General features: G+C 43.2%; 1 protein-coding gene across 1 annotated transcript in view; it reads left to right on the top strand.

Moving 5' to 3' along the window:
- TXNRD2 (thioredoxin reductase 2) overlaps positions 1 to 24,828 on the top strand; it is a 70,676-nt gene that overhangs the window by 11,917 nt on the left and 33,931 nt on the right. Inside the window, exons 5-11 of the mRNA XM_060248943.1 lie at positions 2,124 to 2,198; positions 3,282 to 3,360; positions 5,563 to 5,625; positions 6,977 to 7,047; positions 15,743 to 15,762; positions 18,102 to 18,193; positions 22,400 to 22,574. Coding sequence (XP_060104926.1) covers positions 2,124 to 2,198; positions 3,282 to 3,360; positions 5,563 to 5,625; positions 6,977 to 7,047; positions 15,743 to 15,762; positions 18,102 to 18,193; positions 22,400 to 22,574 — 575 coding nt within the window. The remainder of the gene's footprint in view (positions 1 to 2,123; positions 2,199 to 3,281; positions 3,361 to 5,562; positions 5,626 to 6,976; positions 7,048 to 15,742; positions 15,763 to 18,101; positions 18,194 to 22,399; positions 22,575 to 24,828) is intronic.

The raw sequence follows: 24,828 nt of genomic DNA, 5'->3' as shown, positions 1-24,828 counted from the left end.
ATAGCTATGGCTAACCCAAGGCCATTCCAGCAGGTGCAAGTGGAGGAGTGGGGAATCAAACCTGGTTCTCCCAGATAAGAGTCCACACACTTAACCACTACACCAAACTGGCTCTGTTGTGATCCTGTGAATTACAGCCACTAGCTTAGATGCTTTAAATGCAGTGGAAACAGCCGGTGTTGTCAATGGCTGTTGGCCATGATGGCCTAATTGAACCTCCACATTTAGAGGCAGTGTACTGCTGAATAGCAGCCACTGTGGGGAGGAAGGAGCTGTAATGGGAAAATGGCCTCAACGCCCTGCTTGTAGTCCTTCTAGGGGCATCAGCTGGCCATGGTGAGAAGTTGCTGGACTAGGGAGACCATATCCATAATCAAACAGGACTTTTTTTAACAGTGTTCCAAATTCTGTGATGCAGTTGCACATGGAGACCAAGTCCTATGAGGAAAGATTGAAGGAGCTGGGGATGTTTAGCCTGGAGAGGAGGTGTCTGAGAGGTGATATGTTCACTATCTTCAAGTACTTAAAGGGCTGTCATAGAGAGGATGGTGTGGAATTGTTTTCTGTGGCACCAGAAGGTAGGACCAGAACCAATGGGTTGAAATTAAATCAAAAGAGTTTCCGGCTCAACATTAGGAAGAACTTCCTTACAGTTAGAGCAGTTCCTCAGTGGAACAGGCTTCCTCAGGAGATGGTGGGCTCTCCTTCCTTGGAGGTTTTTAAACAGAGGCTGGATGGCCATCTGACAGCAATGAAGATCCTGTGAATTTAGGGGGAGGTATTTCTGGGTTTCCTGCATTGTGCAGGGGGTTGGACTAGATGACCCTGGAGGTCCCTTCCAAATGATTCTATGTTAGTTAGCAAAAGCTGTAGCTAAGACACTGGGATCCTCTGAAAAAAAACTGGAATGATAGGATAGCAGTTCTGAGATTCTATGTGGATTCTGAAACATCCCCAAAACATGACCTTGCAACCTAGTTACACCACTGATTTTCCATTTAAGCTGATTTTGCTCTACTGAAGCTTGTAAAAACTGTGTCTGCTTTAGCTGTAGCCTCCAGATCTACAGGACTTTGTACTTGAGAATTCTTTTTTAGTTGGGACTGCTCCTTAGCAGATGTTTGTATATGTATCTAACATCTGATAACAGAACACTTCATGGTCCAAAGGCTGTTGGTTTCTTATGGCTCAGATTTCTTCGCAATCTTCCTGAAATAGTTGCTTTCGGTTTTTGCATTAGAATTTCTGGCTCCTTTTCCTGCTACCATATAAAAGCGTCGAGAACCATTATGCAGAATTTGCCTTTATTTATGGCAGTAATTTGCACTGATACCCTAAGTAATAGCTTGTTGAGTTTATAAATAAAACAAATTGAACAAACCAAATGCTCTGGTTCCTGTGCTACGCAGTAAAATAAACTATTCAGCCGCAGTGCCGGCTTAGATTATCCAGAGCACTAGAGAATTTAGCTGGGGCTTGAAGGAGGTGGAACCCTATGAAGAATGGAAGAAGTGCTGCAGTAGAGCCTTGAGATGCAGAAAAAGGGGGAGATAGCTGTTATTGCAAAGACAGACACAAAAGCTAGGCCAAGAGTGGATGTAGACCTGCGTGCTGGCTCCAATCGGCATGATTTCTCATTAACTATTTTTTGGGGCCTGAATTTGTTTTTTACAGTGTTAAGGTGTTGTTACCATGTCTCACTGTCTGGTGACTGCAAAAAAAATGCCTCTCGGTGATATGATCACCATCTTCAAGTACTTGAAGGGCTGTCATATAGAGGATAGTGCGGAATTGTTTTCTGTGGCACCAGAAGGTAGGACCAGAACCAGTGGGTTGAAATTAAATCAAATGAGTTTCCAGTTCCACATTAGGAAGAACTTCCTGATAGAGCAGTTCCTCAGTGGAACAGGCTTCCTTAGGAGATGGTGGGCTCTCCTTCCTTGGAGGTTTTTAAATAGAGGCTAGATGGCCAACTGACAGCAATGAAGATCCTGTGAATTTAGGGGGAGGTATTTCTGGGTTTCCTGCATTGTGCAGGGGGTTGGACTAGATAACCCTGGAGGTTCCTTCCAACTCTATGATTCTAATGACTGTGAAGCTTCAATTCCTTCATTTTCTCCTAGGTCTACAATGGCAGAAGCTGTTCAAAACCATGTGAAATCGTTGAACTGGGGACACAGAAGGCAACTGCAGGATAAGTAAATATCTCCTCCCTTGTATAATCAAACATCTTTTCTTGAATGAAAATCACTGTACCCTGTGGGTACTTGACAGATTATCAAATTGATTGTAGTGTGAACTTGGGTCACAGTAAACAAACTATGCACCAAATAGTTTACAGTACAATAAATGTGGCAGACTTTAAGGTGGCAAAGAACTCTTCTTTGTTCGTTTTTTTGTGCCACATCAGATTAACATGGTTTCCCCATGTATTTGTAATAGAAACTCTCCTGTTAATGCCACACAGGGCAGAGCTTGTGTGTGCAACGAATGCCATTGTGTCCTTTTATCCTCCCTTACAGGGTAGAAACTGCAACCAAACAAAAGCTATCTTGTAGGTCCTTAACCATATTGCTAAAAATGAAAATGAAAAGCTGTCTTCCAGGGCCTTTGCGCAGAGCCCATCCTTCGATGGAGACACCAGGCAAAAAGATTTGATTTTGAGCACCAAAGATGGCAACAGAAACCTCAAACAGACTATTGGTATCAGGGATGGATCGGCCACCTAACTTGCAGGCATATTTCCCGGTGGGCCACTGCTTTAGAGATCCATTGGTGTCCAGGAGCATATGAAGCCCAGCCCCAGCAACAGGGAGCCTCAGAGACTGCGTCACAGGCCATGACCGTTTGTGTCAGCTCACCAGTTGTCTTCTCCTGCAATCCTGCCAGTCTGGGCGATGATGCCCAGTGGATGAGCTAATGCCCACTGTCAGGGCTACTGAGTTGTGTGGTCCTGAAGTGCTGGTTTGCAGGAGCTGCTCAGCTTGACTTGCTCCTCAGCTGTTTTCGCTTCTTACTCTTCTCCTGCTTGAAATACTGGTTGGTGGGTTTCTTTTGTGTGTGGGGGGGGAGATCCATTCATTGGTTCTCTCCTCATTGCTACCTCCTTAATCCTTTAAATGTTGGGATGCCAAAGGCACACCGAGTTGATGGCAGCACTCCATTAAGGTTGCAATCCTGCACGGGTTTCTGATTGAATTCAGGAGTACGTTGCTGAAAAATCAAGCACAGGGTCAGGTGTCATGCGTTGCAATTCTATCTGGTTTTATTTCCGCTAACAGAAAAGTGAAATATTTCAACTTGAAAGGCAGCTTCGTGGATGCTCACACAATTCGCGGGTTGTCCAAAGCAGGTCAAGAGGTAAGATGCATGGCAGGCTTTTTAAAAAATGAACTTCTGATAAACAGGAACAGTCGCACCAGGCTGCTCTTAGCTCTTATCAAACGAGAGTTTTGTTGTGTAGCTTTGGCTGGCTCCGTGATGGGGTGAAGTGAGGCAGATTTGGGGAGAGGGTGGCAGCAGCACTGCCCCATGACCTTGTGTCTCCCCACCACCACCACTGCAGGATCCAGAGAAACTGATGTCACTTCTCTCCTGGTTTCCCAGGTGTCTTTCGAGATAGTGTGGCAAGCCATGAGCCCTGTGGGGCTTCCCAGTGTCTCACAAGTCATGTGACCTCAGGAAGCCCTACTGGGCATGTGCAGCTTACCATGCCCTGAGCCACTTGTGGGAAGGGCGGGATATAAATTCTAAATAAATAAATAAATAAATAAAATAAAGTTTTCTAGAGAACCAGGAGGGAGGGAAGGCAGTACGGTATATCCCATTCTCATTGGATCTCAGAGGCAAAGCAGGGTCAAAGTTTTCTAGAGAACCAGGAGGGAGGGAAGGCAGTATGGTATATCCCAATCTCATTGGATCTCAGAGGCAAAGCAGGGTCAGTACTTGGATGGGAGACCACCAAAGAAGGCTCTGCAGAGGAAGGCAGTGGGAAACCTCCTCTGCTTTGAAAGTGCCTTGCTAGGGCTGTCTTAACTCAGTTGCAACTTGATGGTGTTTGTCTAGAGAGAGAACCAGAAGGGAAAGGGCATTGGCTGTTCTGGCTTCTAGGCAGTGTTGGGAACAATGTTCCCTCTAAGCTGCAGAGTCTTGTGAACAAAAATTCTACTTTGTGAGCATTAAAGTTGTGAGCTACTGCATAAATTAGTGTGCTCTGGGGTCACCCTTCCTGAGCTAGGACAAAAATGTATGAATTGGAGGCTAAAAATCTGTGAGCTAGCTCACGCTAACTCAGCTTGGAGGGAACACTGGATGGGGACAGTGAGGAGGTGGGACAGGATGGTAGCCTTGGGTAGCATCCAGTGCTGTTTGTAGCCCCTGTTTGAACAACAACAAACTGTGACTTTCTTGTGTACCAAGCTACAGCTAGTTATATTATGAGGGAGGGGTAATCCATTGCCAAATTTTAGGAACACAATTTTCTGTACAAAATACATAAATTTCCTCATTTGGTGGCAATATGGTAAGAATTTCCAAGATGGCTCTCGAGCAGGGGTGGCCAACGGTAGCTCTGCAGATGTTTTTTGCCTACAACTCCCATCAGCCCCAGCCAGCATGGCCAATGGCTGGGGCTGAAGGGAGTTGTAGGCAAAAAACATCTGGAGAGCTACCGTTGGCCACCCCTGCTCTAGAGTGGCTTCCTAGAGTGACTCATTCTTCACAGGCTATAGAAATTATGTTGCCTAGAAAGCCCACTCAGCACCCACTCGGAGGTGCCTTCTATACCACGAGGCTTGTAATGGCTTCTTTTTGGTAGTTTTGCAAAAGCAATAAAATATTGCTGCTGCTTCATGGTTTTTTTTGGGAGAGGGAGGTCAGGATGAAGATTTAAATCAAATTGTATCAACTGAGAACCAAAACTAGGCTTGGTTGACTTTCCCTTTAGATAGATATCTGTTAATTTAAAGGAAAGGTGTTTATCTTTAAGTTTTGCACTCATAGTGTTTTACAGACTCCGCTGTATCTAGTCTCATATTGGAGAAGTCAGCATGTACAGACAGGTATCTCATAGTTTTGGATGTGTTGTATCCTATTATGTTGATCTAAAAACCTTTGATAGTCGATTAATGGGTGCTTAATATAAATAGCCATGAGACTGTTTGATTAGGTTGGGTTGTTTGGAAGATGGTGCTGAAACAGATTTGGAATGAGTGTGATATCGATTTACAGATTCTAAGGTCTATGTATATATCACAGCTCCTTGAAAGAAAACCGAAACCTTTAATTCCAGAGGAAGACATAATTTGGAGGGTGGGTTTGCTACTATATTAGGCAGCAAGCTGAGACAGACTTTCATAGAAAAAAAATATTTTGAAAAATCGGGCACTATTTACTCTGTTTTAGAATAAGTCCAAGATGGTGTTTTTAATACATTGGGTTGCAATTGAACTTATTTTTCTGCATGCATTGAGAGACAGTCTTTTTTTTTCTTAAAATCAGGCATAGAGGGAATCTGTCAGACCCTTTCCTTTGTTCCTAACATCTTTGTGGCTTTATTCCTAGACTTTGCTCACAGCAGAAAACATAGTCCTTGCCACTGGAGGGAGGCCTAAATATCCTGCAAATGTAAGTTATGTAGGTTCAAATCCATTCAAAACGGATTTGGGAAACCAGTTTCAACACTTAGATTTTTTTGTTTTGTGCCCATACCTGGATGGCCTAGGCTAATCCAGTCTTGTCAGAGTTCAGAAGCAAAACAGGATCAGTCCCGGTTAGTACTTGGATGGGAGGCCACCGAGGAAGTCTGGAGTTGCTACACAGAGGCAGGCAATGGCAAACCACCTCTGAACATGTCTTGTCTTGAAAACCCCATGGGGTTTCATAAGTCATCTGCGACTTGATGGCACTTCCCACCCTTTGTAGGGGTTGTAATGCTGCATTATAGTTAGAGTGCTTTGGCAGACCCATGATATAGAGCTGAAAAGGGAAGCACAGGAAGAATTCACGCAGTGAGGAGGAGAAGAGGCATTCCTGCTCTTGTCACCGTAGTTAAAAGTTTGGGAAATGCTGCGTCTGCACTGGGAAGCTGATGTAGTGAAGGCATCATTTCAACTCCAGCACAGTTTGGGTATAATTCTGACTTCTGGCAAACGAGGAGCCAGATTTGAGGATGTGTGTGTCAGGATAGATTGCGAATGGCAACTGTGGCCCCAAAGATGCCTCCACAATTTACAGGTGGTGCCACTCTGCCTTCCTGGAAAAGCTGTTAACAAATGAGGAGGCAGCAGTAATGGGGGATTGCCCTGGGGAAAGATGAGGGACTGTGTTCTCTAAGCCATCTCTGGTCTGAATACTGGTCTGAGTGTCAGGCTGGTTTCCAGGCAACAGAGGAGGAGTGAGACCTGGACCTACACCCTTGCCACCTAGGACCAAGGAAGGATTGGAAATGGTCAGGAAAGGGTGGGGGGGAAGGAACTGGGGTGTAACTAAATCCCTTCTCAAGTTGAGGCCCAAGGAAGAAGTCTGAAGGTGGCTGGACTTAGGCAACTGACTAGAAAACATTCCCTTCCCTTCCACGCTTTCTTCTCTGAAATGACTTTTCCCCATCCCTTCTTGATGTTGTGGTTTTAAGGGAAACTGGTGCTTGAGAGTGACGAAGGAGTAAGAAAGGAGCACACCTCTCTAAGGCCAGATACAAATTTGCAGGCAACAGTCTGAGCCAGGCCTTACTGTTTAGATGAACAGCATCACCCAGTATTCACACCATGTAAATTACTGACTGTGCTGATTTTTCATCATAAGGAGTGCAGCCTGAGTTTAAAATATACAGGTTTGTCATGTTTGGTCTTGTGGAAAACTGGGAACTGGACTGATAACAGCTTGTACAAACCAAATTACTATTTCAATCATGATACACTTTAACACGCAAAACTATTTGGCAATATGTTGATAACAGTTGCAGGGCTTCTTTTTGTAGATTCATGGGGCGCTGGAGCATGGGATTACAAGCGACGATCTCTTCTGGCTGAAAAAATCTCCTGGGAAAACGTAAGCTGCTTCCCCAGGGACTTTAAAACTCAGATGCAATTTTTAACTTGTTTTTCCTCTTTCCTTGTGCATCGTCTCATCTTTCGGTATATTTTTTTCTTCTTAACTTCTAAAAGGTGTTCTAATGTTGTTGTTACAAGTGGGGAAGGGAGCAGGGTGTGCTTAGAAGCAATTGCACGGGATGGTGGATAAACAGTTGGAAAAATTCCTTCCCACCCACCCGTAACTCTCTCCCTTGTGGGGGGCTTAAGCAGACCAAATTTTCAGTCTCCTCCTGGGTTCTCCTTTTTCCCCTCTCCCAAATTGTTCTGAGCAAAATGAGGATATTCAATCCTCAGCAAGCTGTTGGGGCCAAGTATTTTTTTTCCTTGCATACCGAAGGAGTCTTCCAAGCATTCAGGTGACCCTATTTTGCTGTCTTCATAATAAGCATTTGACCATCAAGTTTACTATAAGAGGGAGTATTGTGATGTGCTGGAACACACAGGAAAGGGAAGGAAAAGATAATTTGGACATGTTCCATTCTACACCCAAATCTCTCCTTTCTGCCCTCCCCCTTTTAACTGTCTCTCAGCTGCTTGTGACATTCCATGCCTTGTAAGGCATGCTCAGGCCTCATCTGGCTGGGTTTTTTGGGGGGGGGTGGGGAGGATCCTTTCTGCAGGTAGTATTTCATCGATGCTTAATATGACTGAAACACCTGCCACATCTATGTATGGCTGTCTTTTTGTTGTTTTTAGTGATTTGTACAATCTTTATTTATTAGATAAAGTAATGACATTTATACTAATGAGGCTAGTGATTTATACCATTGATGTTTATTTGTATAGTACAGTGGTGGTCAAACTTGCTTAATGTAGGAGCCACATAGAATAAATGTCAGGTGTTTAAGAGCTGCAAGACATGAATGTTAGATGTTTGAGAGCCACAAGACAGGCAAATAGATTGGGGGAGGGAGAGGTGGAAGGAAAGCAACTTTAATAAAGAAATGCATTCTCCAAGCACTGGCTGGCTTGGCCTGGAGAAGTGATTTAAAGAGAGAAATGCCTTCTCCAAGCTGATTGACGGGGTGTTGGGGGCTTAAAGAGCTACACAATATATGTGAAATAGCCACATGGGGCTCCTAAGCCACAGTTTGGCCAACCCATTATAGTACCATTAGCATGCATTCAAATGCTATCTATGTAAGAATGATTTCATTATAGTTGGTTCTTATATAATGCTTTACTGCAAGTAGCCATTACTTGGGTGAACTTCTGGCTTCCACAGTCCCTCCTCCCTTCATGTGCTCTGGTCCTGCCTCTTTCTTCTTTGGCAAACCACAGCTTGCTGGTTACATCCCAGCCTGCAAGCTGTGGTTTATGCTTGCCCCTCTAAGCCATAACCATGTTTGCCAGATTGGATATAATGGTAAACTGTGGTTTGCTGCAAAATGGAAAGTGTGAGAGGAGGGAGCATGTTGTCATATGACATCAAAACACAGCTTGGCATTACATGTGAACGTGTGCAGTTCTATGTTTGCTGCTGGTGCTGCATGAGAAGTAGTGGTACTTTCTAAAGTAATACAGATTTCCACAATTTCTCTTCTCATCCTCATGGCTGAGCCACAAGAGGGCAGCAAATACTCAAAAGTTCAAATAGGCTCCTGTTTACTGTACAGTGTTTGATTCTCCTCATCCATCAAATGCAACCTGCCTCATTTGGATGTTGACATTACTACTTGGCAGTGTTACAGACGTTCTAAAGCTGCTGAAGTTCAGATGAAAATTATCTGTTTCTCAGTGCTATAGATTTAGCCAGCAGCTGATCTGAACCTTATGACATCTGGGAATTGGCACAAGTTGAATTTGGGCAGTTAAAACTGCCCAGGAACAGGGAAAGTTCCTGAAAAAATCATAATACAATATAAATAGCTGTTTGTTCAGAGATCTTTGGTTTATTCCTCGTCATTGTTTTTTTTTCCCCTGATCCAGCAGGCCTGTCTTTGTTCTCTCTGTTGGCATTCTTTAGAAGCTTCACTGCTGTTAACATTATTTTCTACTTTCACAAAGCCTAGGGTATTATAGGGTTGTAAGATTTTTAATTTTTTTTTGGGGGGGGGGGTTGCTTGATCTGCTACATCTGCAGTTGTACAAGCTTGTGACATATTTTAAAAGAAATTGACCTCTTTTAAAAGAACAGAGTATGTCAGGGCAAAAAGCATACATCTGGCATACATCGCTTTAGGCAACAGATGTGCTTATGAGTCAGTGTCAGTGTGAAGGGTGAACTTCCAAATGCAAGAGGATTGCATGTCTTCCAAGCCAAAGATGTCCAGCTACTTTCTTATTGGCAGTTATTGTAGTCTCGAGACTATGAGCTAAAGTATCCTTTGCACATAAATTTTCCTAGATGGCCAGGGTCCACAGTAAAGCCCCAAACAAACAAAATATTTGCCTGTAGGCTTGGCAAACAAATTTTATTCGATCTATTTCCAGGTACAAATGTAGGTTGAAGATTATTAGCAAATGTCCCACAGCACTGACAATCCCACTGGACAAATATAGATATTCAGAGACATCAATGTGCAGCTTGGATTTTATGGTTAAATGTGTGGAATTGATTTTACCGTGTATTGTTTTTAATATTCTATGTGGTTTTTAACTGTAGTTAGCCACCCTGAGCCTGTTAGGGGAGGGCAGGATATAAATTTGATAAAATAAATTTAAAAATAAAATAATATTCCTACCAAATTAAAGACAGAGACAAAGATTACACGTACCAGGCATTGAAAGACAGTGTAGCGCTAGGACAGGAGGACAATTTGATACAATTTTAACAGAAATGGAAAAATTAATTTTCATAAGATAGGGTTAAGAACATGGAGGAATTTATGGTACATTAATTTTTTCTGAATATTGGCTAAGAGATAGTAGCGTATTTAGGGATTTTTTTGTAGAAGGAATCCTTTGCATAATAGGCCACACACCCCTGATGTAGCCAGTCCTCCAAGAGCTTTCCTTAGTATAGGGCCTACTGTAAGCTCCAGGAGGACTGGCTACATCAGGGGTGTGTGGCTTAATATGCAAAGCAGTTTCTGCTACAAAAAAAGCCCTGGGAGTATTCAAACAGCATATCTGGCCATATTTGGCAACAAGTACTGGTAATCCTTGATACTGTAAAATTTAGTCTATAAATGTTAGAAATATTACTAATATTTTTGTTTGAGGACAGTTTTCGAGGGATACAGTTTTGTTAAACTGGGAATAATGTTTATAAGGAATGATGTTTTTGGTAAATAATGACTGATATCTCTGAGCTGTTCGTTTAAGTACTGGATTACACTTTATTTTAATTTACCATTGCATTAGATTTTTGACAGTTAACCCCCGCCCCCCAAGATATACAGCACAAGACTAAATGTTCCTTGAGTCCCATTTTAAAACCCTTGTTTGCATGGTGTGAACAACTTCAGTTCACCAAGGCACCTCTATTCAGATGTCACAGTGAACTGTAGCTTGGTCATGCCAGGGAATACTCTGGAGAAAGGGAGTTGGGAAGAGTGAGAGAAGGCATGTCAACAAAGCAATAGACTGTTGGAACCTGATCAGAATTTAACTGGAGCTTAGATTAGAGTTTTTCTGTGATGTCTCAATGCAGTGTGGGGGAGAACTGCGCATTAGAATTGCTGCTCAGCCTGGTTCTTCTTTAAAAAAAAAAAAGCCAAGGTTCTGGATTACAGTGTGCTCTGGATCTTCCACTAAATATAGAGTAAGCATTTATCATTCATGAAAATGTTGTGAAAGCAACATCACCCCAGAGTCAGAAACAACTGGTGCTTGCACAGGGGGCTACCTTTATCTTTTTTCTCTCTCTCAAAAATTTGGTTTTTTAAACTGCCAGCAAATGCTGGTTTGCAGCAGCCATGGATTTTTTCATTTGGGGGGGGGGGCGGGCTTCCATCTGCCTACTTGCTTGCTATCGTATGCAAAAGGACGTTCTTTTCCATCTCAAATTAAAATCCAAGACCCAGTGAGCATTATTGAGTTGTAATTTTGTTGTTGTTGTTCAGTCGCACAGTCGAGTCCGACTCTTTGTGACCCCATGGACAAAGTCACGCCAGGCCCTCCTGTCTTCCACCATCCTCAGAAGTCTGCTCAAATTCGTGTTTGTTACATCAATAACGCTGTCCAGCCATCTCATCTTTTGCCGTCCCCTTCTTCTTTTGCCTTCTGTCTTTCCTAACATCAGGATCTTCTCCAGTGAGTGCTCCCTTCTCATTTGGTGGCCAAAGTATTTGAGCTTCAGCATCTGACTTTCCAGGGAACAGTCTGGGTTGATTTCCCTTAGGACTGACTGATTTGATCTTTTTGCAGTCCAAGGGACTCTCAAGATTCTCCTCCTTCACCACAGCTCAAAAGCATCTATTCTTCTGTGTTCAGCCTTCCTTGTAGTCCAGCTCTCACAGCCATACATTACTACTGGGAATACCATCACTTTGACTATACGGACTTTTGTTGGCAGGGTGATGTCTCTACTTTTTATTATACTGCCCAGGTTCATATAAAAGGCAAAGATGACTGCCAAAATCCTTATTTTGAGTTTTGGGAGTCTGGAACTTAATGGCATTACCACAGCCAAATATCCCTATAGAGGGACAAGAAAAGTGTTGCTATTGGGTACAGAATCTACTTTAGCCCCATATGCTGGGTGTTCTGACAGGCTGGCACGGATCTTGCAGTGTTTGGGGGGGGGGGTCTGGATGTTCAGGGAATATTTTGGCCCTGCCCACCATCACCCCCCATCGTGTTAATGATGGGCATTTCATTAAATACAAATAAAAATGCTTTTTACAGCTCTATTTACTCAGAGGGTTAGCTTGCCTTCCTCCCAGTATATCTTCTGCTGCCCTAATACCATGAAAAACAATTCACACAGCAGCAGAAAAGGGTGCTTCACGTATCAATCAAAAGTGACACACCAGAGCCAAAATAGGCAACCAATCAACATTTGGACTGTGACTCCTGAAAAGGTTGCATCTGTTCCTTTCGTGCTTCAATAGATAAACAGGGGGTGGTCTTTGAGTACAGTTTAAAAGGGAAATTAAATCTGCAGTTGTTTGCAGTATATCAGTCACCTCTTGAATTTTGAGAGCATGATTTATGTGTGGAAATTGCATTTTTTTTTTGCTCTCCAGTCCCCACCCCCACCAAAACGCTATCCCTGTGAGATATTTCTGTGAAAATGTGGCTTTTGTCCAGTCACTGTTAATGCAAGTTGTAACAGTGTAATGTGGGAGTCTTGTGTTTATATGTTGCATTCCTAAGCTTTAGTCAAAATAAGCCTTCAGGGCCTACAGTAGCATTTCTGTATTTTATCAGCCTGTGTCGCTGCCGACAGAGGAGGGAGTCGATGGGCGCATTTGAGCCACATTTGTTTCTGTCAAGTGGATTTCCCTTATAAATGTTCCTATGATTCAATTTAATGCCTTCATGTTTTTGAAATTTACTCCCTTCTGGCATTTACTGCTTTGTGAGCTTTCTCCCTGTTTTTTTACCTCAGCACAAAAGCCAGGCAGGCTGGTGGGTTTGGGAGGGTGTATCTGGGAAAATTAGAAGTTTTTACAGGCCTTAGGTTTCAGAGTTCCTTGAAACAACCGCAGACATCTCAAGAGCTACAGAATAATGTTTGTCTGTTATAACACAATTGCTAGCAGTGGCATGTTTCTGATGGAGAAAAGAGAGCAGAAATGTTAAGTTCTTAGGTCTGTAGACACATGTGAAGTGGTTGTGCGCATGCTTTCTTCCCCCCCACCCTCCTCTTCAGTTCCTGTGTGGAAACCCTCAAAGTGAATTGGGAGTGTAAATCATTGCTATAACTGCCATGATGAAATATGTCCCTGTGAAATTAACACCCTTTAACCCTAGTAAACTAGCCTTTCAGAGAAAAGACTCAGCTAAAATCATACTGGATGTTGTTAGTCTTTGAGGTGCCACTGAACTTCTGTCTTTTTTTGTTACGCTAGGCTAAGATGGCTGCTCCACTGGTTTTGCCCTGACAAGCTAGGTTTCTGTGTGAAGGGATATTTTTGCCATGGGGGAAACTTCCAATCATGTGAGCCCCGTTTATAGTCTGAAGTAGTACAATCCAGACATGAGTTTTGTCATCTTGGTGACGGTCTAGACCTGAAACAGGCCTTGACTATTCCTGCAATTGTGGGGCACTTTTTACCCCTACTGCAACTATAGGAAATGGCTGTTTGCTTTATTTACAATACAGTCTGTTTTTGTTCATGTTTCCATAGTACACCATTCATAAGAGGGATCATGTGGTGCGCTATAATGCTAGACGTGCTTCAAATGTTTACCTGCTTGGAAGCTCTGACCTCTCCTATTGTCTGTTATGTGTTAATCACACCTGGTTTATGACACCAGGTCTCTTAGCTCCTCCCTTTCCACCCCCCATTCTGTAATTTTTGGCATAAAAATGAGGAAAATTATTTTCTTCCATTCATTGCATCTGAGGAAGTGAGTTCCAGCTCATGAGAGGTCACTGTGGAACAAATGCTTTTAGTTTTTAAGGTGGCAATGGACTTCTATTTTGTTTTGCTATAATAGACTGGCATTAAAGGTCTGAAATTGAGATTGAAATTGATAGACTGGCACGATAGACTGACATGGCTGCCCCTTTGGAAGTACCTCCTTAGTAGCATTCAGAAGGGCCCTTAGCTCAGGTTTTAATTTTGCTTCTGCAAACTATGTTGGGGCTCATATCTGTAAGGGAATGGCAGAGTATAAATATTTTAATAAGTAAATGGCGTGGCTTGTGGAACAGGAGAGAAAGTGTAGTATTCTGGCTGTCTGCTCTGCTGGGTGCATCTTTTCACTCTTATTGTAGCCAAATCTTAGTCTGATCCCCTGAGCCCACCTATTCTCAGAGCTGAATAATGTTTTAGCACAGCCGGACAGTTGCAGGCCTCCCTTGTCTTCACAAGATTCATAACACTGCTTCAGATAATAACTCCAGGCACATTCCTGTCACCCCACCCCTCACAGCAGGGCAGAGTGCTGATGACTTTTGACGGAGCACCCGCAGCATTATTTTGAAGAGCTTGCTTTTTGTGTTGGAATTATATTATTAGTACCTCTAGGGATTAGCGCTGACATCGGTATTATCCGCTCGAGCATCGCATTATCCTTTTGAAAGGACCAATGTGTTCCTTTGACTGGGCCACCCACATCTTAAGTTTGCCCTGCTGAGGAGTTGTCCTCTTAAATGTACAATATTTGTGCATTCCTTCTCTAAGTTAAAGTGAGGGGAGACAACCCAGAAATTATCCATATCCAAGAATGTCTCTGGGCTTCTGTTTTTTCCTCTCCTGGTTAGTTGTTGTCTGGGTAACTAGATGTCTTTTGCAATAGCTTAGGATTTATAAGGAGCCCCTTCTCCCCTCAGTAAACATTTGAAAAAGGAGAAATTTGGGGGTGAAAGGTTTGCATTTTTCTGCTGTGAAGCATGGAAAGCCCTAGATGATCTTCTTGCTTCCATTTTCATTAGAAGGGGCAGAGGAGGAAAAGATCCTATTCTTCCAACATTGAAAGTTTTCCTGAGGTGGTGTCATTGAAGGATTTCAGTTGGCTGAAGAATATTCTTATTTTTATATTGCTTTGTTGGAGATCACTATTTCAGTTGTTGTTTCTGCAGAATGTCAATGTTAGGGCTCATCCACAAAAACAGATTAGTAAGTGATAATCAGTGCATGAAGAGTTGTCTCAGATGTAATAGTCAGGGTTTTATTTCCACCTTTCATACTGGCTATTTGTTTTGCTGTTTTGTTTTTTACAAGTGCCAATTCCCAGGTTAAGTTGACGGCCTTTGTAGGTACTCCATTAATCAGTACTGGGTCCCTTATTTTTCAGGGTTTTTGACCTCACATCATACTCCCCCAGATGGGACTGAAATACAAATCCCATTCGCCCAGACCCACATCTCCATTCTACCTAATTGATTTGATTGGTTCTTTGACATTGTCAAAGAAAAAAAGGATTCTCACTGTCCAGTTTGTGGAAAATTTGGGGTATCCAGAAAACACTGTGTTTGTGTTCCTGATTGGCTAAAATTACGTTTGCAGCCACCCCCAGGAAGCATTGTCCTTGCTCTAAATTAGCTTTGTTTTCCCCCACAGATCTGAATTAGCTGTGTAGCACTGTGACATCATCATTTTACTACGTGATCCCTAATTGGCTTGTATCATTCAGTGAAAAAGAAAGAAGCCCAATGTAAGGAGAGGAAATTGTGCCAAATCAACAGTAGATCTGTGGGGGAAAGTAGATGTTAACTGCAGAATTTTTTTTAAACAAATAACCACCTCATCCCAAAAGTTTTATGTTTCCTTCCAAAACTGAAGAAGGGACCATTCTGCAGTGTGCTAAATAAATGGTTTTATAATCACTGTTTTAGAAGTCTGTAAGCGGAGAGAGTTTTGTCAGTTGTGTTAACTTCTGTGCATTTTAAACAAACAACTTTCCTCCATGTGTCCCTTCTATGCAATCTGATACCTGCCAAGTATGCTGGAATCTGAAAGTCAGTGGTACCTGTAATCAGGCCAGGATTCTAGAAAATAATTTGTTTAAGTTGCGAAAATATGTGCAGTCTCATTCCTGTATCCCTTTTTTATGTCTCCACCACCCCACCCCACTCCTCTCTCCATGAACAGGTTGCTTGTTGGAGCCAGCTGTATCCTTTGTAAAAGCTATAATGATTTATTATATGCTCAGCATATTTATTTTTCTGGGAAGACTCAATAATCTGAGTAAGCAAAAAAGGAGCAAGTCTGTTTGTATTGTGTGTGCATATGCACATGCACCAAACCATGGGAAATAGTGCAAAAGGCAATAAATGCATTATCCATGGAATTTGTTCAACAGTTATATGGGCTTATTCCATCGCCTTCTAGCAAGACTGTATAGAGGACCTATACTTAGCTATAGAGGGCATATACAGGGGCTCATTCCATCTCCTAGCAAGGCTGTATAGAGCAGGGGTGGCCAACGGTAGCTCTCCAGATGTTTTTTGCCTACAACTCCCATCAGCCCCAGCCATTGGCCATGCTGGCTGGGGCTGATGGGAGTTGTCGGCAAAAACCATCTGGAGAGCTACCGTTGGCCACCCCTGGTATAGAGCACCAAACCAAGGGAAACAGTGCAAAAGGCAATAAATACGTTATCTATGAAATTTGTTCCACAGTTACAAGAAATTTGCTCCACAGTCTAGAGGGCATGTCTCTCCAAATGTGATGTCAGGAAATTGGGAATTTTCTATTAAATAACCTTTTAATGTTTAAGCACCACTTTGTAGCACTGTTCACTGATGTCGGTGGCTAAAACGCAGCTATGTAACCAAGAGAATCTTCCACTGCATGGTTCTAAGCAAGCCTACTTGACATGGGTCATCTTTCTAAAGTTATGGAAAGGTGTGCTAACGTATAATCCCTTTTTGCTTCCACATGTTTAAAAGTGGTTGCCCCTTGCAGTTGAAAGTGGCACAGTCCAGCAACAGCTGCACTGTGTAATTGTTGCTGATCATGTATAATCTCAAAAGTTGATGGTTCTCAAGGTGTCAAGGATGCTGGCCTAAGAAGAGCTGAGAAATTGCTTGGGGAGGGTGGAGCAATGCTGCCTGGCCCAATTTTGGTACGCTTTGACTGAGCTGAGGAAATAATGTTAGACCTAATCCCTTCCAACGTGGCATGTCTTTGTGTATGTTCTGTACAAAATTAAATGCCGTGCAAAGAAAGGATACTGTCACTGAATTATAACAAATTCACACACCCAGTTTATAGTGATCCCATAAGGTTATCAAGGCAGGAGGCATTCAGAGGTGGTTTGCTATTGCCTGCCTCTGCATAACAACCCTGGGCTTCCTTGGTCTTCGCTTCCAAGGTCTGATGAAATTGGGCTAGCCCGGGTTATCCAGGTCAGGCCATCTTCTCCTTTATTTCATCCTTTATCCTACTGCTAACCACAAGGAGCTGTTCAGAGTACTGAAGATTCATTCTCTGACTACCAGAAAGTCTGTTCAGTCAGGTGAGGAAAACAGTTTATCTCCTCCTTCTCCAGTACCATAACTCTCATCCAAATCAAACCCTTCCCTGACTGCTTTTTGCAGCTTGGTTATATATCTTAATTGTGTGTGTATACACACACACACACATCACATGGTCCAGTCCCAACCCCCCTGCATCACATGGTTCAGCTCTTCAGTATTTTGCTGAAAAGAAACATTGTGGAGTGGTACTCCTTGCATGTGGATGGAAATGACAAAATCTGGAGGAAGAAAATATTGGATTTATATCCCGCCCTGTACTCTGAATCTTAGAGTCTCAGAGCGGTCACAATTTATTTATTTATTTTAGAAAATTTCTATTCTGCCCATTCCCCATAGGGCTCAGGGCGGAGTACAACATATAATAAAACAATAAAATACAATAAAAACATTTTATAAACAAACCACTCAACAGCACTCAGATTACCATGACATCACATATTGCCCAGCCTAGCCGTCTCACATCACGATATCTCATAGGGATGGCAGTTTTTATTCCATTTCCTAGCACAGATGACAGTGCTGGCCAGGGAGGCCACAACAACCCCAATCTCCTTTTACCTTCCCCCCCCCCCACACACAACAAATACCCTGTGAGGTAGGTGGGGCTGAGAGAGCACTTACAGCAGCTGCCCTTTCAAGGACAACTCCTACGAGAGCTATGGCTGACCCAAAGCCATTCCAGCAGCTGCAGATCGAGGAGCAGGGAATCAACCCTGGTTCTCCCAGATAAGAGTCCGTGCACTTAACCACCATGCCCTGTTGTTCATCTGCACTTTGAGCTCAAAACTGTGACGCCGTCCTCCTGTTTGTGCAACTGCTTTTCAGCCACTTTAGGGGAAATGGTGATTCTTGGAAATGCCCGTGAAAGCTGTTTGGAGAACTGCTGACCCATGTCTTGCTGCAGTGCCGATTGTTTTATCAAAATAAAACCAAGATGAACGACATTCCTTTGACTGCTGATTTACCAGATGTTTCCCTTGAGTGCGCTGGCTTTCTCACAGGCCTCAGATTGGATACTACGGTCATGATGAGGAGCATCCCTCTTCGAGGATTTGACCAGGTAATTGCTGCTGTTGACAGGGATTTCATTCTGATTAGCTCCTTATGAAACTTGTCCTATGTCTTGCGCTGGCACAGTGCTCTGTGCTCACTGCTGCTGGAATGTGTTCCTAAAGAGAACTTGAGGGACCTACCAGGGACTGCCTTAATATCACGTCAGAGGAATGGTTTAGCTTGTCTGAGTTCATCCTTCTCAACTTTGTCTTTCCCAGCCCATCTACATAAGAGAAGCCATGTTGGATCAGGCCAGTGGCCCATCCAGTCCAACACTCCATCACACAGCAGCCAAAAAAACCCCCAGGTGCCATCAGGAGGTCCACCAGCAGGGAGAGGACACTGGAAGGACCAAACAGGAGTAACAGGAAGGAAATGTTTGTTTTCTTAACTATGTTTTCCTCCTAATTTAAACCCAAACAAATGGGTTTAAACCCAAACTCCTAATTTAAACCCAAACATAAACTAAGCTTGTTATTCCTCTTTGGTCCTTGAATCTGAGAGCCACTTTGGTGTAGTGGTTAAGTGCATGGACTCTTATCTGGGAGAACCGGGTTTGATTCCCCACTCCTCCACTTACAGCTGCTGGAATGGCCTTGAGTTAGCCATAGGTATCACAGGAGTTGTCCTTGAAAGGGCAGCTGCTGTGAGAGCCCTCTCAGCCCCACCCACCTCACAGGGTGTCTGTTGTGGGGGGAGAAGATATAGGAGATTGTAAGCCACTCTGATTCAGAGAGAAGGGCGAGGTATAAATCTTCAGTCTTCTTCTTAAATATCTTCATTATGTTGTATGCTAATTTACTGCTCACCCTCTACCTATATGTATGGACTGGTAACTTCTGTTTCATTATATCTGAAGAAGAGTGCATGCAAACGAAAGCTTATACCTTAAATAAAACTTTGTTGGTCTTCAAGGTGCCACTGGACTCAAACTTTCTTCTGATGAGATCAAGTTAGGCTTGATCATACAGATCAGAGCCAAATCTAAACTGTCAAGAGTCACTCCGTCTTTGTTCCTCTTGCCATATGTATCCAAATAGCTAACAGTTATGCAATGATATTGCTTGTGCTTGCTATGCTGGCTGATTGCTTTGAAGCATCCCTGCTGCTTATCTAAAGGGAGGGTGGCATGTTTGGGAACTTGCACGTTACTATGCAACCAAGGTCAAAGGAGCTGGTGAAGATGTGGCTGAAGGGTTAGATAACAGGCACATGGGGTGATGATAGAGAAGGAGGGAACCCGTGCAAAATCCCCACTGCTGCTTGGCGCGCTTAGCTTGAATTGTAAGGGTCAAGGCAAAAGGGTTATAAAAGCCGGGAACTGGCGGGAGAGCCAAATCCGACAACGCCTGTACCTGCCTATGATGCTGGAATAAAGATCTTGAATTTTACTTGTCTGTTCCTTGCCTCTGGGTCTGACACAAACTAGACCTTTCCAAAGCTGCTACTCATTTTGTAAAAAGTCCACTGGAATGCCTGGCCACAGATCTTCCAAATTGCACCTGCATTGAGCATAGCAGACATTCAGATGCCCCAGCCTGCTCACCATCTTCTAGCAAAAATTTAGGCTGGCACTGTCTCTATTTTGAAGTACTGTATAGGATAGCCAGTGCAATGGAAGAAACCACAGAAGTGAAATCAGTTGGGGCAAATAAACTGGCACCAAAACGCTGCTGCCTCTTGCTTCAGAGTTTTTTTTTAAATGCCATTGGAGTTGGCTTCTGCTGTTCTCCTTGTGATGACTAGTAGCAAAAAAGCAAAGTATAAAATGTCAGGCAGAAAATGATTCCAAAACCCAGCACTTAAGTTCTTCTGTCTGGGCGTATTTGTGATCTCTCCTTTTATGCATCTAGTAAACGCACCCTTTTAAGTATGACACTTTGACTTGTTATCCCCAACAGCAGTGGCACTTTTCTGAATAAACCTGTCAGTGGGACAGTTTGCTGTTTGACAGCAGCATGGTTCAAACAATCAGAGGTATTTTCTAAGAAGGCATCACTTCCTTTTGTAGAGGAGCTTTTCAGGATAGCTTAATGAGTCACCCATATTGGAGAGGCGTGGGACGGGTGCCCCGGAGAGGACAATCATTTCTGTTAACTGGGATCAGCTCGGGATTTCAAACAGCCCTGCCCTTTTTTTGTTGGCAGAGTGTCTTTGTACGTTGCATAGGCATCAGGAAGCAGGCTGATACCCAATCGCCAGGGTGCTCTGTTGTCAGAGGGTGAAATTTGTTTGTATAGTGAGATGGTTATTGTATACTTGCAAAGTGCCCATTTTTCTGATGGGTAGGGCAGAGAGAGAGCCTGTGTTTTGAAAGACCACTGGGGGTGGGAGGGGAAATGCATCTGTGTGCACACCACGTTACATTGCATGTCTCCTAGGTCCCTTGCAGTGGAGGCTGGGTGTGTGAGATTGTGGTAAGGAACAGAGGATGTAGATGGCCACAGGCATAGACAGCTTTAGAAGGGGATTAGACACATTCATGGAGGATAGGTCCATCAGTGGCTGCTAGCTGTAATGAATGACTGAAGAAAGCATCCATGTTCAGAGTCAGTAAACCTCTGAATCCCAGTTCCAGAAGGCAACATCAGAGGAAGGTCTCGGCCTCTGTGCCCTGCTGTTGTCCCTCCAGAGGAACTGGTCCGCCACTGTGTGAGACAGGACGCTGGATTAGAAGGACTACTGGTGTGATCTGGCAGGGCTCTTCTTATGTTATGTTCTTATGACCCACCAGGGAGGGGAAGGAAAATGCACACCTGTGTACATCAAGGTTCTCTGAGCATCTCATGGGGTGTTTGCAGTAAAGGGCAGAGGTTGGGATATGACGTTTTGCCGTCAGTACGTTTAATGTTCCCAATTGCAGTGCTATACTCGTCCCCATGGGAGTGAATAGCAGACATTTCTATAAGGCAGGAGTGGCCAACGGTAGCTCTCCAGATGTTTTTGTTGCCTACAACTCCCATCAGCCCCAGCCATTGGCCATGCTGACTGGGGCTGATGGGAGTTGTAGGCAAAAAAAAACATTTGGAGAGCTACCGTTGGCCACCCCTGCTATAAGGTATTTGAATAACACATTTCCCATAACTCTAAGCCTTCCATCCATATGGAAGAAATTGAACAGGCATGTTTGAGAGCTGAACTTGTCCCAACGACTCCAATTTTGTGGGAAGGGGGGTTGTAGTTTTAGTTCAGGTAGTTTCAGGTTGTAGTTTTAGCTCAATAGCTCAGGTGGACTGAAGCAGCAGAGCAAAGTTTGAGTCCAGTGGCACCTTGAAGACCAACCAAGTTTTATTCATATAAAATAATATAAATAAAAGAAAACGAAGTTTGATTCATGGTACAAGCTTTCGTGTGCAAGCACGTTTTGTCAGATATTGGACAAAGTGTGCCTGCGCATGAAAGCATATACCGTGAATCCAACTTTGTAGGTCTTAAAGGTTCCACTGGATGCAAACTTTGTTCTGCTCCCCAATAATCTAAATCAAAAGAATTTCAGTAAGGATGCTGCTACTGCAGCATTCACCTTAACAGAGAGGGAAGGTGAGGCCTCCAGTAAGACTCCCCCACTCCTGCTGCTAACATTTTATTTTTGTCCATCTATTTCATTTTATTTTCTATCTGTCTATCATCTATCTATCATCTAATATAAGGAAGCAAAATGGGAAGAGGACACAAGCATGGGGCAGTTATTGTTGGGGGGGGGGGTTATAGGTGGGTTTTAGAGGACAGGAATTTAAATCCTGTTGTGCTTCCGGTGCTGTCACTGGAACAGAGCCTTTCAGGATCAGAGCAATTCCCAACTAGCCTTATGCTGCTCTCGCTCTCCTCTTCTCCACAGAGCTTCCGTTGGATTTCACACGATCTGCTCTGGGGCTGCAAACCGCTCTGCTTTTTTCACACAGCAAACAAGATCCTCTAAAAACTGGTATCCGTTTGCCATGCAAAAAAGGCAAAGCGAGTTGCCGCCCCAGGGCAGATAGTTTGAGATCCAACGGAAGCCCCGCGGAGAAGAGAAGCATGAGAACGGCATAAGGCTAGCGGGAAATCGGTCTCAGAGTGAGGGGGAGTTAGCTGCTTTGGAATAACTTGGGGAAACCCATCAGCTTGCAGAGCTGAATCAAGCCGGGTGTAAGCCACCCACTGCAAACTAAATCTTGAGTTCAGTAAACAAGGACAAATTCTTACTTTCCCTCCCACTCTCTTTCCTTTTTAGCAAATGGCCGCCTTAGTAACAGATTACATGGAAGCCCACGGCACCAGGTTTTTAAAGAAATGCACCCCAACCAAAGTGGAGAAGGTGGAAAATGGCAGAGTACGGGTCAGGTGGAAACATGGTGACTCTGGCAAAGAAGAAACAGATGAATTTGATACACTGATATGGGCAGTAGGTAATGTCTTAAAAACGTGTCTCCTGTACTTTTTGCTTAACTTTAGGTTGGTTCACAAGACATGCTCATCACTGCAATGTCAGTTGATAGTCTGTACACATGAATAACTGATCTGTCCCCAGAGACAGAACTTACAAATCACCTTGCATCCCCTGAAACATGATGTTTTTGGGTACTTTTAAGTCATCAAATGTTAAGTAATCAACAGGTGATGTACATGGATATGTGAACCAAGCCTTAGAGAATGCTGCTTCATTGGCTTGACTGCTGAGAACTCTGATTCATCAGAGTATATTCCTCTGTCTGGGAATAGAGCTAGATGCACATCTCATCCATGGGAATCATGATACCCCTTTCAAGAGTCTGTTTCTCATACACATTTGTGAGATTACTGCTGAATCTGTCCTCCACAGGTAAGGGTTTAATTAGGCTTGGAGCTAAGCCAAAGAAATTATCGCAATGAAATGAAATTTAACATGCCGTTTTTCAGCTGGAAAAGGCATACCTCTTTGCTAACTTTTCAGGTACTTTAATTGCTTATCAACACTCCAACGAACTTAGCACTGACCACAAGCCAGCTTGAATTTAAAACTATCCTCCAAAAACCAGCTTGTTTTTTAAAAAATGCATTAAAACACTTTTGAAAGGTTTTCACAATCAAGTTTGGGTGGTTTTCTCATAGAGAATGTAGTTACACTGATAGGAGGCATTTGCTAAGAAGGTGTAAGAGAGGAAGGAAGATTGCCTGATATGACACATCATCACTCCTCTAAATAGCAAACTTGATAGTCCTCTGTCTATCAGCAGAGCTGCAAAACAATGTGACTCACAGCCAAGTTTTCTGCATGCTTGGGTGATTTACTGGGTATGCAGAAAAACGTTATTTAAAAAAAACTTATTTACAAATCAATAAAACCAAAACACACTGAGGCATGAGCATAATCATTGCCCTTTAGCAAAGTGGATATACAACATTTCCAGACTCCCCTAGCTGCCAAGAAAGCAATATTAGATTCATTTAATTGCAAACATGTGACAGGAAGTAACAGTCATGTGACAGGAAAAGGAGAAATCTAGGCATTACTAAAAAGACTCCTTTTTCTCGCTGAATGACCTCGTTTTAGCATATTTCTGTCCCTCTCAGCTTGCTGGCAAAGCAGACCCTTGTTCCCTGTGCTTGAACAACAGCAGCAAATATTTTCAACAAGCAGTAAAAGACCAAGGTGGCTTTATTGGGGCTTATGCAACTCACCTGAGAGTCCAGGCCCATGGGGTGAAACCAGGGCTTTCTGGGGCAGTTAAGGCAATTGAGAGTCAAATCTGGGGTGCGACACAGGAGGAAGCAGAGAGACTAACCTGCAGAAACTCCAAAGGTGACTCTGAATTGAAAGGAAATTTCCTAGTTGTTTATTCCCCTTTTGTGATTCCAACTTGTAGACAGTCTCACTGAGAATGAAACTACAGGATCTGCAGGTGCCATGGTAGAAGCCTTCCTGGACCATACCATGTAAGAATGCATAAGGGGGTAATGGGAAATGGTATATTTCAGTGCTCCCTTGTGTCATACTCAAATGCCACAGAGTGACCTGCCAGAAGAGGGAGGAAATACCAGCCAGGTAAAATGGCAAAACAAGATTAAAAGGTATCTTCCCATCAGTTTGTCAAATAGTATCTTTTGACAGCTGTAATGAATATCAAAAGTTTAGAAATTGTTTGGTAGGTGAGATTTCATCATTCAAATCTCCGCATTTCCCAGATACCTTATCTGATTTGCCTCTAACGTTTGGAGCAACGCCAAGCCCTTCCCTTGACAGAGAAGCCATACGTTTAAAGATTCCAGGTGCACTTGGCCTATATTTTTCGCTGTGTTTGGAATGGGAGCCAGGGAAGAGAAAGTGATGGAAGATTAGCAGTACAAAGGTTAACATACCCCATTAAGTGCAGATCCAGAAAGCTGTTGCATCTGTGAGAAGACTGTCCATGTGATGCTAGTGTCTATGGAAAAGCAGTTCCCAGGGGATACATCTTTAAGCAAATTTGGATCCAGATATCTGGTACCCTCTTAGTTCTGTGTGAACTGACTTCCGTTTCAAAAGCTTGGGGAATTTTCTTCACCTTCATTTTACACATGTTCATTTTTGTTTTATTCACTTAGATTGGTTTCAGTGAGGAACTTTTTCTGGCTTTGTTCTCCATCCAACTTAGATGACATTCTCACAAATTCTAACTCTTGCTCAAGGGATCTTCCTTGCCA

The sequence above is a fragment of the Heteronotia binoei genome, chromosome 11, assembly GCF_032191835.1.
Source record: "Heteronotia binoei isolate CCM8104 ecotype False Entrance Well chromosome 11, APGP_CSIRO_Hbin_v1, whole genome shotgun sequence".
Lineage (NCBI taxonomy): Eukaryota > Metazoa > Chordata > Lepidosauria > Squamata > Gekkonidae > Heteronotia > Heteronotia binoei.
Note: the sequence above shows the minus strand (reverse complement) of the source record. Positions and strands in the feature narration are given on the sequence as shown.